This window comes from Saccoglossus kowalevskii, chromosome 7, assembly GCF_978046115.1.
Source record: "Saccoglossus kowalevskii chromosome 7, keSacKowa6.1, whole genome shotgun sequence".
In the NCBI taxonomy this organism is placed as follows: domain Eukaryota; kingdom Metazoa; phylum Hemichordata; class Enteropneusta; family Harrimaniidae; genus Saccoglossus; species Saccoglossus kowalevskii.
The window spans coordinates 35,624,685-35,643,414 of NC_140647.1; the positions used below are offsets into that span (position 1 = coordinate 35,624,685).

The following is an 18,730-nucleotide window of genomic DNA, read 5'->3' on the forward strand; positions in this document are numbered from 1 at the left end:
TACCTAATCAACTAATTATCTAATCAATCAACCAATTAACCACCCAACCAATCAATCAACCAACCACCCAACCAATCAACTAATTAAGCAACTAACCAACCAACCATTCAATCAATCAACCAGTCAATTACCCAATCAACCAACCATATAACAAATTGGTCAACCAATCAACTAACCAATTAATCAATGATTTGACTAACCCAAATTGCAAACTTATAGTGAAAACAATGTAACAGTGTTATTGTATTTAACCAGAATCTCAATATATCTGCAAGCACATAGTCGCTAATTTTAACGATTTTTGTTTTTATTTATGCCCATGTACATTTGTTCGTACTATAGGAAATGAGCTCAGAAATATATAAAACATTTGTAACACAGAGAGGGATATTGCAACAAAAATGTAGAAAATGGACGATTAAAACAACTTTTGTTACACAGTAGGAAACTGGCCAGTAGAGTCAAATTCAAGCAGAAGAAGCATAATTTGTTGCCTCCTTATTCTCAAATTCAGTTGAATATGCCACTGTTGGAAGATAATCACTAACTTTAGGATTGTTGATTGAAAGTACATCATGCATATACCTGAATATGAAAGTAAAGGATTTAGCTTCCTTGTATTTTCTATTTTTAACTATTTTTTGGTAGACATTTAGCTTCATACGAATAAAGACATACATCAGCCAGCAGAGACACAACAGTTTTTGTCTTGGAATGTTGATAATTTGTTGAAAGCTATATCCTCCAAACTTTACAAATGTGTTGTCAAAAAATATTCTAGCATACTGATAATGTCACTTCAGTGTGGGAAGGTTTTACGTCATTCATAATGTGCTGTAAACTGATTTATTTACACTGGATTTTTCCATGGCAACAACGACTTGCAATCTTCTAAGGTAATGTCAGTTTTTAATTATTTCTGCTGCTACATGCACTTTTTTCATTTATAACATTTATAGTGCGTCTACCTGTCAAGCTCTCAAAATCTATTTGGGGAATGTATCTATTCATATTTGTTGCACTGTCACTCGATGGCTGAAAATCCAAATAATTCGATCAGTATTATTTAATTGGAAACAAAAGACATGTCATAAAACACAGGTACCGTAAGATTAATGTATGTCTTACATTCATATAGCATGGTACATATGAATGAGTAAGAATTCATTGTATAAAGCTAACTAACATTTATCTCGCTAAAAATAATATGAAGCTGTTTAATTTAATTCAAAGTATTGTAAACGCAATTAGAGATGTCTTTTTGTTAAATGTTGACGGGCAATGTAAAAAAAATGGCAATTAAAAGTGTATCTCAAAGTTTAAAATCATATATTTTTTAACGACGGTGGTCATCACGCGGCGTGTGATCGAATTTCAGGTAAATAAACAACGTATATTTCACGCGGTGTATACGTTGCTATGAGTCCCATATTGAACAAGACTCAGTGCGACGTAGCAGCTTTCATAGTCACATAAATATAACACAATTACTTCAATTACAGGTTACTTGCTAAACGTCGAGTTGCTAGTACTCCTGGTATATTGTAGAGTTATCTTAAAACTAGCTTATCCTCGGGTGGAGCTACGTAAAAGTACTTGATCTCCCCCTATTCCACCCCTATTATATAAGCATGTTTTTTTCTGTGTATTTTCAACACTTAGTTTTTATTGATTTATTTATTCGGACAACAAGGCATGGTATGGTATGGGTTTGTTTGCCGGTGCCCTATACCATATAATTTCGCTACAAGACTTTTTTTTTATATTTATTCATTCATTTAGTTAGTTAGTTTATTATAAAGTTACTTATTTATTTGTGCGATATAATATTTATGTTATCATTTATTTATTTGTATATTTTTTCTACCTTGGACAATCTTTATTAGAACAATATGCCCCTTTTGTCGCCTTTATATTTCATTCATTCAAAATTACTTACGAGTCTGGGAAGCAGGCTTGACTAGCTTCGCTTTAGCTATTTCTGCTTCCCAGCCATTATACATATTTACTTAGACTTTTATTTATTTATTTATTTATTTATTTATTTATTTATTTATTTATTTATTTATTTATTTATTTATTTATTTATTTACTTCTACTGTAACTATTTTCACTCTGTAGAACATGGGACAAAAACTACGTCACAAAACGCTCCACGTTGCTGGATGTCCGCCCCAAGGTATTACACGCTGGTCACTGTAACCTTTGACATTGCTGGAGAGTGCGCCCTCTATTTGATCAACCCGGAAATAAAGTGTGTCGTTTATTTCGTCTACTCTGGTGTTTCTGTGTAGTCACCTTTCAGATACTTTTTCTGTTTCCAGGTAGGCTGAATCATGAATATAGACTAAAATCTCGGAATACTGGTCTCACGAAGTACAAATATGGCGGGCTGTGATTTGAGCCAACTAATTTATCGTCATGTAAAACACGATGCTACATACCGCATATTCTGCTTTCCATGGGCTGGAGGGGGGTCTCGTTACTATGCCAACTGGGGTAAATTACTCCCCGATTCTATTGAAGGTAAGTAATTGTATATATAGCAATAATTGGAGTCGACTATTTGAAATGAGGGGTGGCTGTTAAAAACAAAAATTGCAACGAGATACTGAGAGGAGAAAAATCATTAAAGGTGTTGCAAGAAAAATTATTGGCAAAAAAAAAGGAAAATGAATTTGTACAGACATAACACGATTTGAAATGATTGACCCTTAGAGTATAGACGGACTACAGTGATTGGTTTAGGAAAGGAACTCCTGATAATACCATCATTTTCGCAAATAATGTAGTACTACTCACTACAAAAAGCAGAACAAATCCATCTCTATGTACTCATGCTCTGTATACATACTCCCAATTTGTTTGGTTAACCTTAATAAGTTGGGCGACCCAGTCGGTAGGCAACGACCAGGACAGCGGCATCAGTCGCGGAATTTAGAAGTGTGCATACTATATATGGAATGCTGCTATCGAACATACTTTAGCATGTCAGAGCAGACGGTGAGGTTCTCACAAAATTGATGTATCAAATACTTGTTACCTCACAATTGCTCTTCATTTTAAATAATTCTCCTTTATCCATTCAAATTCATGTCACAGGGCCTTGATTCTCAATACATTGTCACTAATAATCTGCAGTAATGTCGTCATAAAATCTACTGGTATTGATATTACTATAATACTTATTAAGTATAGTGTCAATTAGTTTGCTCAAGAATCAAGTGACAGCGGCCGTCCCTTGAGTCAATCTTTTTTAATAATAATAATCTCTATTGATATTTTATTTATAAAAATATTGAAAAAAAATGTCATAAAGAAATATTTAATATAATACTTTGATTTTCAGCTTGCTCTATACGCTTACCTGGCAGAGAATCACTGTACAGTAAACCACCCTATGAAGATGCTGCTGTACTTACTGAAGAATTATCTGAAATATTACTTCCCAGCTTTAAAGAAAAACCGTTTGCATTCTTTGGACACAGGTAATAGAATATGTCTGTTCCCAAGAATCGATGTACTGAAATAAAGTAGATAATGTAAAAATAATGTGATTTTTTTTAATTTTTATATGTTGACATTTTATTGAGATAATACATGTAAATGCAACTTACTATATATGTTAAAAATTGACATTACTCAATTGCATTTGATCTGATTTTGTGTAACAGGTATGCTTGTCATACTGGATCACTTGCAATGAGACAAGACTGTTCTGGTTTTCAGATCCACTGAGTAGTGTTTATTATAAATAGATAGATGTAATAATAATCTTTATTGAAACCGTATCCCGGAGTTGGATCTTAGTTGAAAATACAATAAAGTAATACAAAAAGATAGCAAACAAGAAAAACAAAACACAAGACATTCATAGACAATTGAAAAGAAGAAAAAAAAAAATTAAATTATTTGGTTGGTTGAGGCATCTGGCATTTTAAGATTTTTTCTTGTCGTAATTTGAAACAAGTGTGGATAAATTTTCCTAGTTCAATGATTGTTTTGTCATTTTTACTTTTTAGTATATTTGTAAGTTTTTCGTCATCCGTCCCCAAGTTGCTTATATTGTATTTAATATTGTTGATCATGATTTCTCGTTCTTTCTTGTATAAATTACAATTGAGAAGAAAATGTTTTTCATTTTCAATTTCCTGTTTGTCACAAACTGGGCAAATTCGGTCCTCCGCTAAAATGTTATTATATCTGCCCCTTTCGATGTATGTGTGTATTAAGGGATGTATGTACATATAAACCAATACCTAGATCAAAAACTAAATGTTCTGATCCAGACTATGATTACACATATACCAGTACTTGATTATTAAAGATTGTTTTATTTTCTTCCACAGTATGGGATCCCATATAGCATTTGAGATTGCCAGGTATATAAAAGAGCATCACAATCTGGAACCCATTCATCTCATTGTGTCTGGGACTTCAGCACCACATGTAAGTTGGATTAGGACCGGTTGACATGACATATCAACATGCGATGTAAGATGCATGGAGGAAAAATATGTGCATGGGGAACATATCACATGCATGGGGAACATATCACGTGCATGGGGGAAACATTATGTGCATGGGATGAAACATGTGCATGGAATGAAACACCATGTGCATGGAGGAAAATATGTGCATGAGGAACATATCACGTGCATGGGGAACATATCATGTGCATGGGGGAAACATTATGTGCATGGGATGAAACATTATGTGCATGGGATGAAATATCCCGTACATGGGGGAAACATTATGTGCATGGGGAACATATCACATGCATGGGGGGAAAATAATGTGCATGGGATTAAACATTATGTCCATGGGGAAATGTATGTGCATGGGGGAAACATATGTGCATGGGGAACATATCACATGCATGGGGGAAACATATGTGCATGGGATGAAACATTATGTGCATGGGATTAAACATTATGTCCATGGGGAAATATATGTGCATTGGGGAAACATTATGTACATGGGGAACATATCACATGCATGGGGGGAAAATAATGTGCATGGGATGAAACATTATGTGCATGGGATGAAATATCCCGTGCACGGGGGAAACATTATGTGCATGGATGAAATATTATGTACATGGGATGAAACATTATGTACATGGGGAACATATCACATGCATGGGGGAAAAATAATGTGCATGGGATGAAACATTATGTCCATGGGGAAATATATGTGCATGGGGGAAACATATGTGCATGGGGAACATATCACATGCATGGGGGAAACATATGTGCATGGGATGAAACCTATTATGTGCATGGGATGAAACATATCATGTGAATGGAGGAAACATGTGCATGGGATGAAACATATCATGTGCATGGGGGAAACATGTGCATGGGATGAAACATCATGTGTATGGGATGAAGCATATCACATGCATGGGATGAACATATGTGCATGGGATGAAACATGTGCATGGGGAAACATCACGTGCATGGGATGAAACATATGTGCATGAGGGAAACATGTGCATTGGGAAACATCATGTGCATGGGAACATGTGCATGAGGGAAACATGCTTGGGATGAAACATGTGCATGGGGAAACATATGTTCATGGGGAAACATCATGTGCATGGGAGAAGCATTTAACTGTCATTCAAATTAGGTGCATGCTTTATGTATTGGCTAACTGACATCATAAGATCCACTAACCATTAATATCATTTAAAATTTGGTTTCTTCTACAGTCAGAACTTAGAAAAAAAGGGAAGCAATTTTTATCTAGTTTACCTGATGACGAATTTCTTGAGAAGATTAAACTGATGGGTGGAACACCAAAAGAAGTTGCCAACAACAAAGATTTGATGAAGTTATTTTTACCAGTTTTGAAAGCAGATTTTAAACTGATTGAAAACTATGAGTAAGTAAGTTGTTTGTTTTATATAGTAATTGTGTGAGCTATGGTCATTTAAGAACATGTGTGAACACCAAATGCTGATATGGAACTGGCATTGTTTAGGGAGTGGATCAGATGCAAACGTCGCTGTTACACCACTTTGATTGTAGTGAATGAATACACAGTGTGAACACTAACACCAACGATTAAGTGCCCTCTATTACACACTTATCCATTTCATTCATGTATTTTTCAATGAATTTGTGTTCTTCTTTGATGTTTCACTGATATTATTAATAAATCTAATGTAATATTAATGTTTTTAATCACCTTCAAATAAATTTGCTCTTATTGTACCGATGATGGTCTTACTTGTGTCAGTGATCGGTTGATGGTTGTTGTACCTTCATACAGACCCTACTGAAAATGTATAGCATATATCTTAATTAAGGATGACAAACTCTAAAACAAGGGGCACATATATCCAGGTTAGGGACTGGTCTTTTTCTTGGGGGGGGGGGGTTCTACAGGGAAATCTAATTTTGCAAAAGCATGAAAAGAAACAAAAACACACACACACACACAGGGTGACACCCCCCTCTCCAAAGTTTTAATATATGTTACTTGTAGCTTTTGCATTGAGTAGGACTTTGTCACATTAACTGGTAATTCATCAGATTTGAGACTTAATGTTTTCTGTGTCATTAACAACTGGTGCTAGTCTGGGAATGTTAATTTGTCATTATGTTTTGTGCAGTTGATTTTGATGATTTTTCAGCACAAAAATGGCCACCATTCGGCCATCTTGAATCAGATTATGAAACATATTGACGTGCATATGTATAGTATTATATATAATGTATGTATGAAGTTTGATTGTAATTGGTCCAGGCATGTCTAAGATACAGGACACATGGACGTACAAAGGTCAAAACCGAAGTCTCCGTTTTCGGACTGCGTCCAAATGGGGCTAAAAAGAAGTACACTAATTCAGCTAGTAACCACATAGTGTTTATGAATTTTTCAGTTATGACTTGCCATCTACTGGTCCCATACTGACTTGTCCAATCACTGCATTCGATGGTACTGATGATAGACCTCATGACATTAAAGGTAATGGAAACTAATTTATTTAGAAAATATTAAAGGGGAGCAGAGGTGTGGCTTTTGACACTCTGTACATGAAATTTGAGATCTATGAATGAATTCTGTCGATAAAAACAACTTATATGTGCTGGGAAATTCCCTCAATATCGGGTATAAAACGGGCTGTGAAGCAGACGACAACGTCCGCTTTTCCTGGCGTCATTTCGCCTCTAGAGGGCCAGTCAAATGACGTCATCAGTGAACACTGATAATTGAACCCATTCATGCTAGTATGTCAATCCCATAGAAATGCTACTATGAAAGACCTTGTTAACTGACTACTTAAAAGTTGAAACATGGCGAGGTGTTGTGTTATGAATGCCATAACGATTCATGTTATGTTTCTCGAAATCCCAAATAAAAAATCACGTTGTTGGTTGCGAGAAATCGGCAGAAGAACTAATCTGAAAATGAAGACACGTACAGCACTCTAGCTATAGTAAACAGTGAGTAAATAAATATTGTTTGAGTTAAAAACTAAATTAGAAATACGCTAATATCACTTGAACTACAGTAATCATTTCGCCCAACTTCCCACTTTTAATCGACCGATTATCGCTTAATTTCCGACCGCACTGTATTTTCCGACCGGAAAACGACAGCATTTTTATCGTAATTTTTCTCTCATCGACCCATTGAAAACACTGACCGGTCGCCCAAACACTGGTCACTTGCACAGGAGTGATCGAAATAGTGGTTTTGAATGGTACAGTTTGGGGATACAACGGGTACTAACTATTATTAAATTCTAAACTACTCTTCACATCTATACCACATTGTATCAATCGCGAACGAAACTTCACCTGTGTCCAACATTAAATAACTGACTTTGCGTAATTATTAGGAAAGCGATATATTACAATGTTGAATTTTTTAGAGCCGGTACAACATTGTAAACAAATTTGCGTAATTAGAAAAGCAGCGCACTGAGAAAACGACCTCAAAATATACAAGTTTGCGTACAGCACCGTCAGAACTAATAACAATTTTACAAGATCGACGCGCGGAGCATGAAAGAAAAAGATTGCTAAGGTAACGCGCCTGTTCAGTGCGTGACTTGGGGGTCAAACTTCGGTCAACACACACTTGATGTCAGCACCGCCGCGCAGTAAGTTACGCAATGAAGTAAAGTTCAATTGCATCCCAAAATGATGTCGTTGATCACTCAGTCTTTTGCAAAATATTATAACTAGTTTCCAAGCTTTTGATGCAGCCAGATTTATTTAACTTTGTAGAAATATAATCTTTTTAATTTCCCAGTTCTTTCTGTTCATTCATTGTCTTGACAATAAGTGTGAATTGCTGTGCGAGCTTTTCGTACCCGACCGCTGTCAGACGGCGTCATGAACTCTATGCATAAAAGGCAGCTGTTTGATTTCCTACTCTCTCCTAAGCTAGCGATTGGTGAGAATGGTTATTAATATATTACCCGATGCACTTGTAAATCGGACAGTCATACCGCAATTGTGTTGAAACATTTTTGGGGCAGTAAGTAACGTCAGAATATTGTTTAAAATAAAATATTCCATCCCGATCAAATCTAGGTCAAAGGGTCAAATTGCGTGCATATAATTATAGATAGTTAAAAACTAAATATATTTGAATGTTTGACGGCTATTCAACGTTTGTGCAAACCAGAATAAAAAAGGTAATGTATACAATAGCGATATGACTGAGATATCATGGCATGTGTTTACAATATTGTACCGGCTCTAGTATTTGACACAGATAAAGTTGTTCGCGAACGATACAGAGTGGTGTAGATTTGAAGAGCCGTTCAGAATTTTCTTTGTATATCCCCAAACATTTTGACTACTCCTGTGCCGGTGACCAGTGTTTGGGCGAGCGGTCGGTGTTTTCAATAAGCGAGCGAGAGAAAAAAACGGTAAAAATGTGGTAGTTTTCCGGTCAGAAAATACAACTGTGGTTCAAGTGATATTAGCATATTTCTCATTTAGTTTTAAATCGTACAATATTTATTCACTCACTGTTTACTATAGCCAGAACGCTGTACTGTCTTCACTTTCAGGTTAGTTCTTCCGCCGATTTCTCGCAACCAACAACGTGATTTTTTATTTGGGTTTTCGAGAAACATAACATGAATCGTTATGGCATTCACAACACCTCGCCATGTTTCAACTTTTAAGTAGTCAGTTAACAAGGTCTTTCATAGTAGCATTTCTATGGGATTGACGTACTAGCATGAATGGGTTCAATTATCAGTGTTCACTGATGACGTCATTTGACTGGCCCTCTAGAGGCGAAATGACACCAGGAAAAGCGGACGTTGTCGTCTGCTTCACAGCCCGTTTTATACCCGAAATTGAGGGCATTTCCCAGCACATATAAGTTATTTTTATCGACAGAATTCATTCATAGATCTCAGATTTCATGTACAGAGTGTCAAAAGCCACACCTCTGCTCCCCTTTAAGAATAACTCCTTTTTGACAGAAATTTCCTGAAAATTGTGGGTACAACTTTAGATCCGCTTTTATGTGTGCATGTTTTGTGATATATTTGATGGGAATTTCGCTGAGCCAAATATCAGGAATTTTCTGCATTTTTCTCTACTTAATCATGCATGCCTATCCTCACAGTGAGTTGATTTACATTCAAAGATATGAAAATACAAATGTTGTGTAAATTATTCTCTGATAGGTGAATCACATATGTTCTATGTTGTCTATTTTTACTATATGTTTCACAACCAAGTTTTGCGCATCCTTGTATGCTTGCATCTAAAAATAATAAAAAAAACTAATTAAATAATATGTAATGCACATTATGTAAATACACTGGGTTAATATGTATTCAGGTATTGCCACAAGTTATTATATATTTAATATTGTCTGTTACAGCATGGAGTGAACTGTCACAGGGAGGTTTCTCATCACATATGCTACCAGGAGGACATTTTTATATTCTTGAAAAACAAAATGAAATTAAACTGGTTGATTATGTGACTAAACTCTTTCAAGTAGAAGATACAGCTGATATTGTATGAATATATTATCAGTTATTATTGAAATACTATGATGGAAATAACAATGATAAAATGAACATTTACTGTATACAAGTTTGGACAACAATGACCATTCATTCAGCAACATTTCACACATATATAATATTTTGAGTAATAAAACCATGACTTAATTTTATCTAACCAGCATTGAGAAATAAAAACTAATTACTATGTGTTTGTCCATCTGCACTTGTATCTCATACATACCTGATGTCAAAAGGTCCAAAAAAAATAAGAATGCCTGAGTTATGTTTACTACATGACGAAGCATGTAACAGAATTCAATCATTCATGCATGACTTACAATGTACAAATAAGTGTAGTGACAAATAAGAGATTGTTACATAACCCAGTTCATACACAGATGCAAGGGACTTTTTTAAATAAAGTTTTGTTTATGTTTGAAAAAAGTGGGTTTAACTGCTGCCAGCTACATCTACATTTAAAATAATTGTATCAACCACCAGGTGTGCGACACCTCTGGGGGTTCTGGGTAATACCTGTAGAATGTTTGATTTTCCCTTCCTGTGGCAGAAGACAATTTATTTTTTGTGGATTTAACAAGGTAGGTGCTGCCCAAGTCAGTTTTCATTTCTCATTTGGACACCATCCAAAAACGGTTCTACAGCCATATTTCTGACCAACTTTGTTTGATTATGTCTAAATTTGATATATTCATTATAGATCATGTCATATACAGATCAAATTCAAAATGGCCGAATAGTGCAAGGCTAATTTTGTGCTAAAAAATCATCAAAAATCGAGCATTGCCGGCATTCTGGAACTGGATCTCGTCGTTTGAAGATGGATTTTGTTCAAACTTGGTACTTGGTAGATGCATGTCATTTTGTTTTTTCAGATCGGTATCAATAAATGACCAAGATCTGATTCTGGAATGCCAAAAATACTTTTGATAAATCAGCTATTTTGGATTAGATTGTGTAACATATTTATGTGCATATGTATGATGTATGTGTGAAGTTTGATTGTAATTGGTCCAGGCATGTCTAAGATACAGGTCTGTATGCTCACATACACACAGATTCACATACTGCTGAAACCACTGAACTGTTTTTTTCAGCCTCTGAGTCGCCCCTACTGCGCAACTGCCAGGCCTGATGAATCGGTTGGCTGTCACGCAACTAATCATTGGCTGTCATCCAACTTTTCAAACGAAAAGTCGACGCGCCAAAAAAATAAGTGTAAACCACGCCCTCCAACGTCACGAAGTTACGCCCCCTGACCCGACATGACCTCCAAATTCAACCAATCAAATACGCGGAACAGTTGAGCGCAAACTTTCATTCTCGATGTTTATTACATTGCATTGCGTTGCATGGTTAGTTTAGTGTTTTTTTAGAACAGAAATGATCAGAAGTACTAAAGGTCGGTTGTATCGCAGAGGGGTGAGAGCTTCGCCAGAAATACATGACATGGTGACCCAAGAAATATTGAACAGTGGTGGCGATCCAATAACCGGCCCGGACGTTTTGGGAATTTCACGCCTGTGGCTGACAAATTTAAAATGTCTGTTCCTGGCGTTCGCAAGATATGGAGACGATTCTTTGAAGGAGATCGAAACGTTACAAGGGGGTCGTTCTCCAGAATAGACGAAGAACACAAAGAATTAATAGAAACGATGAAACGACAACAGCCGTCAATTACATATAAAGTTATGAAAGACAAAATAGAAGAATGTGGCAATGTCCCCGGTGGCGTGTCTAAAAGCGCGATTGCATGAATAGTGAGAACCAAACTTACGGGAGGTGCATGGACATTCAAAAGGTTGACTTCAGTAGCGAGGGAAAAATTTACCGAAGGTAATATTGCTTACTGCAACGAGTTTGTCAATTTCCTGCACACCATTGACCCCATGAAGATACAGTTTTTTGACGAAGCTGGAGTAAGAGTCAGCAAAGATAAGAACCCGCACTTCGGCCATGCTCTCCGAGGTGAACGTGCAGTCGAAATACAACGCTACACGAAATCGGCGAGCGTGACTTTGCACCTTCTGTGCAATTTGGGAGGTATTACATATTTCAAGGTGTTCAACGGTACAACAGATACCTACCAGTTTCTCATTTTTTTCGAAGAAGCTGGCGAAAATGTTAGACCGCTAACCGAGCGACCAGTGTTGGAATATAACCACCCAACGCATCAACATGAAGGCGGTCGCTACCTCGGTCAATGGTTGGAAAACATGGGAATCGGCATGGTGTATACTCCCTATTATTCATCAGAATTGAACCCGGCAGAGTTTGTTTTCGGGAAAATGAAGCAGATATTGTCTTCCCAGCGTTTTAACGAACTCATTCGACGAGACTTGCATCTTGCTGTGATGGAAGCACTCAGGGAAATTACACCGAGGGATTTATTCGGTTACTACCACTGTGTTGGGTTCATGGATTTGTAACTGAATCAGGCTGCTGACAATAGATTATGTTTCGAACTTACTGCACGTAACAACATTCATTCAAAATTTGGGACTCGAATGAATTTGAAATTAGTTTAGTTTTGTATTACCACATTGCTAGTTGCATCTTCAACGCCATTTTTAACGTGTGCCACTTTACAATCTGATGCTTTTATTGTATTGTAGTTATTCCCATCGTTTCAATATAATTTGTTATATAAATAAAAGAAACCCGTAACTCATAAACAAGGTCATGTGGTTTATTTCCAAGCAAATACAAAACATTGCATAGTTATTTATGTCTGACAATTGTCAAGCTGTTATATCAGTTTAGTTACGACAATTTCAAAATAACAGTAACAAAAAACAGCAGTAACGCTAGGAACAAACAAAGTGTATATCTTTAAATGCGGAAAATTAAAAATGTTAACGCTTACTATTCACTAATAATACTAATAGTATAGCCATGCAGTATAGCAGTGACCCAATGAAACAGTTTACTGTAAACAAGTCAGTGTCAATGAACTTCAAAATACAGCCACCTGTAAATTTTAACAAGCAAACACAACTAAACTCACTGCACCAACCAACGTATTTTGCAAATAATTTCAAATGACTGGGGTGCACAATCTACACTAACGACTGACTCCAATAACCACTGCATGACCTGGAGTTGACTATGACAGACAACTGGAATTATTTGCATTATTTAGAATCAGAATCCTGTCAAATTTAAAAGTTCTGGAGTAATTCTTGATTATCATTCGCTCTGCTTGGCTTCCGATGTTTTTCATTCTCCCGCCAATCATGAGAAGTGTCGCCAGATTTACCTCCGAATATGTACATGTTTCAATAATACATGCATCCCAGTTGATTGCAATGTCATTTTTTTATCTTGTAATAACCAGGCGGCTTCGTACATGTCTAAATTATTATTGGTAGTACTAGAGTCATGTTCAAGTTGTGTTGATAATGCTGTCACCGGATCAACACGCTCAGTCTCCGCAATGTCTTGCGATTTATTTTTTAGTCCACGCATAGACATATCATTTAGCATGTCGTTCGAACACTGGTCATCTGACTCAGTTTTATCAAAACGTGAAAAAACGCTTTTACTTTTATATTGTATTTGTGTCTTGGTCGGGTTATAACAAGTACTCGGTGACATTTCGTTTACGGCGTTGACGGAAAGTTCAGTAAGTCTTGAATGTTGACTTCGGTTTGGATTGGTTTCGAAATATCGACGAAGAGGACGATTGAATGTACTGAAATCAACGTTGTCATGGTGAATACTAGTGTGTACACGAAAAGGTTGTGACGTGACAAGCTCGTCGTTGATCCGGGTTGTTCCAGGGCCATAGACTGAACTGGCAAATCCGGAATTCGGTTCACAAGACTCAGATGACTGAGATAATAATTGACTGGTGAATGATTCAGTAATATGCCTACATTTTGACACGGGAATCTCTGGACTGACCCTGCTTCGTGCTGCGTGTTGGTTGAAGGAAGGCGTCAAGTCGACCGGAGCTTCATCACTCAGAACGGTACATGACGGATTCTCATATTTCCTGCCAGTGACAGTAACAGTGTCTTGTTTTGTCTGTAGTGGCGACGCCACTGTGACGTCGAAAGCCGAACCCGGGACAGAATCGTGTTCGTTGCGAAGAGTTTGTTTGCAAATTAAGTCCACTTTGTTTTGCATTCTTGATATTACATCTATTAGATTTTCAATTACAGCAACTCCTTCATTTCGTGTCGCACGGTCTTGATCAAATTTGAAGGTATTCAAACTTTGTTGAATCCCAAGTTTCAACATCAAGTCGTCTTGTTCCTTTTCTACTTTGCAACAGTGATTTTTTTCTGCCGATGTTTTACTTGCAGTATTGTCAGCCATGTGATGTGTAATACCGGTGTCTGCATTTACCGTGGATTCAGTGGCTTCTGGCCAAGTAACACCTTTCATTTTCCAGAGGTCTATTACTTTTCTCTGTTTTGCGCTTGAATGTTAATTTTGTTCATTTTCTCCCGTTTTTTGTTTGTCAAGTTCACAGATTAATCCCTGTAGATCAATCGGGTCACCCGGAAGTCTTCCTTCTAACATTGTTTCAAGTTTTCTACTGTCCGTATTGACTTCCAACCATTTTACCTGGCCCCCAGTTGTCAGATATTTGTCCGTGTCACTGGCAATGAGTTGTTGTCTTATTTTTGCAGCAAATGTGTCATGGGTAGTCGAGATATTTTTTCTAACCTTTCAACTTCTAGATTTTTATCCTTACTTTTTCCTTTTCGTGACTTTATTTCACTTCTTAATTTACTCATTTTCTGTCTTTTGTTTCGGTGTTCACTCCTGGTCACGTCTTTACAAAACGCAGCACTTTCACACTTGGGATAAGTACAGTGAAGTACGTTATGTCCCAGGCGCTGATGACATTTGCTACATGCTGGTCCACGGATATTAGTATGTAATGGCGACGTTGGCTGGAATGACTCTTCTAGACACTGTAACTGTTTCTCAAGTATTTATGTTTCATTTTGATTATTTTCAATGTCTTCCAATAAATCTTCTCTCATTTTCTCGATCGGAGACAGGTATTTTAAAGTTGAACCACCTACGTTAATAACATCCGGTCGGATGCTACTTTGTGTCTTTTGCCTGGTAGTTCGCCGATTTTCTCTAACTTGATCTCGCTCAGTATCGTCAATGCGACGTTTTGATTTCTTGCTACTGGTAAAATTACTACGAGTCTCAGAAAGTTCAACATTGTGCTTACGAATAATAACCTTTGGAGATGAGTTTAACGTTACATGTTTATCGACAGCTAGGGTTGGCTTGTCTGCTTTCAGTGGAGTTCTCAGCTTTGCCGCTTCGTGCAAAATTAGACGTCTGTGTCCCGGTGGTATTGCTGGTAAGAAATCATAAATATCATCCTCAGTTATCCGAGCCAGCGCCCGAACACTTGTATATCCGGCCGTCCTCAGTGTCGATACATACTTTAGGAGTTCAACATCAATGCCACAATTAACCACAGTTGACTTTCTCTTGAAGGACTGTTGCCGTAACTCGCCATGATGACATCGAGAAAAAAGTCTCGGACGACTGATTATAAAAATACGCGCTATAGTATTTGAGTGGTTGAATTCGGAGGTCATGTCGGGTCAATGGGCGTAACTTCGTGACGTTGGAGGGCGTGGTTTACACTTATTTTTTTGGCGCGTCGACTTTTCGTTTGAAAAGTTGGATGACAACCAGTGATTAGTTGCGTGACAGCCAACCGATTCATCAGGCCTGGTAGTTGCGCAGTAGGGGCGACTCAGAGGCTGAAAAAACAGTTCAGTGGTTTCAGTAGGTCAAAAAGTTCCTGTCTTTGAACTCCGTCCAAACGAGAACAAACAAAACTATAATTCTAAAATTTGAAAGGGACTATGACATGCATGGATTGTTAGTTAACAATTGTATTGGTGTGTTGTTAGTTTAGCTGTTTGGGGATCTCTGCACATGTGCCTATGTTCACGAGTTCTGCAACTCTTTCAGTGATGAAGTTTGGTTAAAAAAGTGTTCCTGTTTGTGTTGGTTTATTGTCCATTTGAAGGTGGTTGATGCATAATCATTTCTCAGAAGAGGAAACAAAAATTGTTTTAAACATTACAGCTTTTATATCAACACCTTAGATAAGCAATTTTCACTGCCACCTGTGTAATGATTACTTACATCTATAATGTAGCCATGGCCATGAGTGTTCCTCCCATTGTGGTGTATGGGTACTTGATTGTTACCTGAAGATAAACGTTTTTACTCCAAGACTGGTAGAAAAAGATGCATTTGGTACGAAGGTACAAAATTATTCTTTTCGTTGTTACCACGGCATCAATAGGGCCAGGATTGTTTTCAGATTTTACCACCCAACTAGAGTGAAAGTATGACCTGCCTAAGAATCGGCCCAGCCTAAAAGACCACAGAAAAGTTAATGCGTGAAAATGACACACAAACAAATGTGGGCATCCTTATAGCGGAGCATCTCACCAGAAGATTCTGTATGAAACATAAGGTCTACATCCGATAAGTGACATTTATGCTATCTGAGATATCTATATAACAGTATGTGTATTTAACAAAAAGCTTGTTATATCTGATAAAAAAAAACTTTTGAATATTAAGGCTATTTGTTTTCTAGTTTGGGTGAAAGAAGACACGCCTTCTTGGAAAGTCTGAATATGTACATGTACAGTACTACAGGTTTGCAAATAGTAAATGAGTAATTTAGAAACATGTCCCACACCCTAAAAGAGACTGATATTGCTGTGATGGTGTGAACAATTGAAAATAGTAAAATTAAAATCCTCTCCTGTCAAGGCACAGTTCCAGTGTGTGATGTAGTTTATGTACTCTCCTTAATCTTGAAGTTTATCATTGGAATATAATCACTGGATTTAGGATTGTTGCTGAAAAGTACATCTCTGTATCTAAAGGAATAGGCCTATTTGTACCATTAGGTTATTACTATGATTATACACATCTGCATAGTCAACACTAGTGTTTTGGTGTCAAGGAATAACCGGTATTCACTCAAACCTCTCTACCATCAGCTTTATATCTCCTTGAAACATAATATATGCATACAACTCATCAGGAATCACAATCTTGGCACTAATAATTCAGATATAATAATATCCATTGTATTTTTTGACACAAATCATTGCTTCCATCCCTATAATTTTTTTGCAGTATAATTTTTTACTTTTATTGAATGTTTGTGAACTCTACAATGGAATAACTTCATGCAATTTTATTTAATTTGGCACAATATCTCAACTCTTGAACATTTTGTTTTGAACAAATATTGGGTAGCACAATTAGCTAAAGCACAGTAACTAAAATACATGTTTGCATTGACAGTAGTTGTAATCAGTATTACTATAATAACTCATAGCTTAGCATGTTTACATTGACAGTAGTTGTAATCAGTATTACTGTAATAACTCATAGCTTAGCATGTTTGCATTGACAGTAGTTGTAATCAGTATTACTATAATAACTCATAGCTTAGCATGTTTACATTGACAGTAGTTGTAATCAGTATTACTGTAATAACTCATAGCTTAGCATGTTTGCATTGACAGTAGTTGTAATCAGTATTACTATAATAACTCATAGCTTAGCATGTTTACATTGACAGTAGTTGTAATCAGTATTACTATAATAACTCATAGCTTAGCATGTTTGCATTGACAGTAGTTGTAATCAGTATTACTGTAATAACTCATAGCTTAGCATGTTTACATTGACAGTAGTTGTAATCAGTATTACTGTAATAACTCATAGCTTAGCATGTTTACATTGACAGTAGTTGTAATCAGTATTACTATAATAACTCATAGCTTAGCATGTTTGCATTGACAGTAGTTGTAATCAGTATTACTGTAATAACTCATAGCTTAGCATGTTTGCATTGACAGTAGTTGTAATCAGTATTACTATAATAACTCATAGCTTAGCATGTTTACATTGACAGTAGTTGTAATCAGTATTACTGTAATAACTCATAGCTTAGCATGTTTACATTGACAGTAGTTGTAATCAGTATTACTATAATAACTCATAGCTTAGCATGTTTGCATTGACAGTAGTTGTAATCAGTATTACTATAATAACTCATAGCTTAGCATGTTTACATTGACAGTAGTTGTAATCAGTATTACTGTAATAATTCATAGCTTAGCATGTTTGCATTGACAGTAGTTGTAATCAGTATTACTATAATAACTCATAGCTTAGCATGTTTACATTGACAGTAGTTGTAATCAGTATTTCTGTAATAACTCATAGCTTAGCATGTTTGCATTGACAGTAGTTGTAATCAGTATTATTATAATAACTCATAGCTTAGCATGTTTGCATTGACAGTAGTTGTAATCAGTATTACTGTAATAACTCATAGCTTAGCATGTTTGCATTGACAGTAGTTGTAATCAGTATTACTATAATAACTCATAGCTTAGCATGTTTACATTGACAGTAGTTGTAATCAGTATTACTGTAATAACTCATAGCTTAGCATGTTTGCATTGACAGTAGTTGTAATCAGTATTATTATAATAACTCATAGCTTAGCATGTTTGCATTGACAGTAGTTGTAATCAGTATTACTATAATAACTCATAGCTTAGCATGTTTACATTGACAGTAGTTGTAATCAGTATTACTATAATAACTCATAGCTTAGCATGTTTACATTGACAGTAGTTGTAATCAGTATTACTATAATAACTCATAGCTTAGCATGTT

General features: G+C 36.3%; 3 protein-coding genes across 3 annotated transcripts in view; 2 read left to right on the forward strand and 1 right to left on the reverse strand.

The window, feature by feature from the left end:
• The first annotated feature begins 2,247 nt into the window (after window positions 1-2,247).
• Window positions 2,248-10,205, forward strand: LOC144348760 (S-acyl fatty acid synthase thioesterase, medium chain-like). The gene is made up of 6 exons (XM_085501755.1): window positions 2,248-2,526; window positions 3,350-3,488; window positions 4,350-4,449; window positions 5,717-5,889; window positions 6,893-6,978; window positions 9,871-10,205. Exons 1-6 carry the CDS (start codon window positions 2,385-2,387, stop codon window positions 10,014-10,016), a joined length of 786 nt encoding a protein of 261 aa, XP_085357881.1. The 5' UTR covers window positions 2,248-2,384; the 3' UTR covers window positions 10,017-10,205.
• Window positions 10,206-11,907: 1,702 nt separating this feature from the next.
• LOC146740964 (uncharacterized) lies at window positions 11,908-12,447 on the forward strand. The gene has a single exon (XM_085501923.1). The coding sequence runs from the start codon at window positions 11,908-11,910 to the stop codon at window positions 12,445-12,447; it is 540 nt and encodes a 179-aa protein (XP_085358049.1).
• A 5-nt stretch (window positions 12,448-12,452) lies between these two features.
• LOC102801069 (peroxisomal carnitine O-octanoyltransferase-like) overlaps window positions 12,453-18,730 on the reverse strand; it is a 63,446-nt gene continuing 57,168 nt past the window's right edge. The window contains exon 19 of the mRNA XM_085501924.1: window positions 12,453-12,494. Within this exon, the coding sequence (XP_085358050.1) occupies window positions 12,453-12,494 (42 nt within the window). The remainder of the gene's footprint in view (window positions 12,495-18,730) is intronic.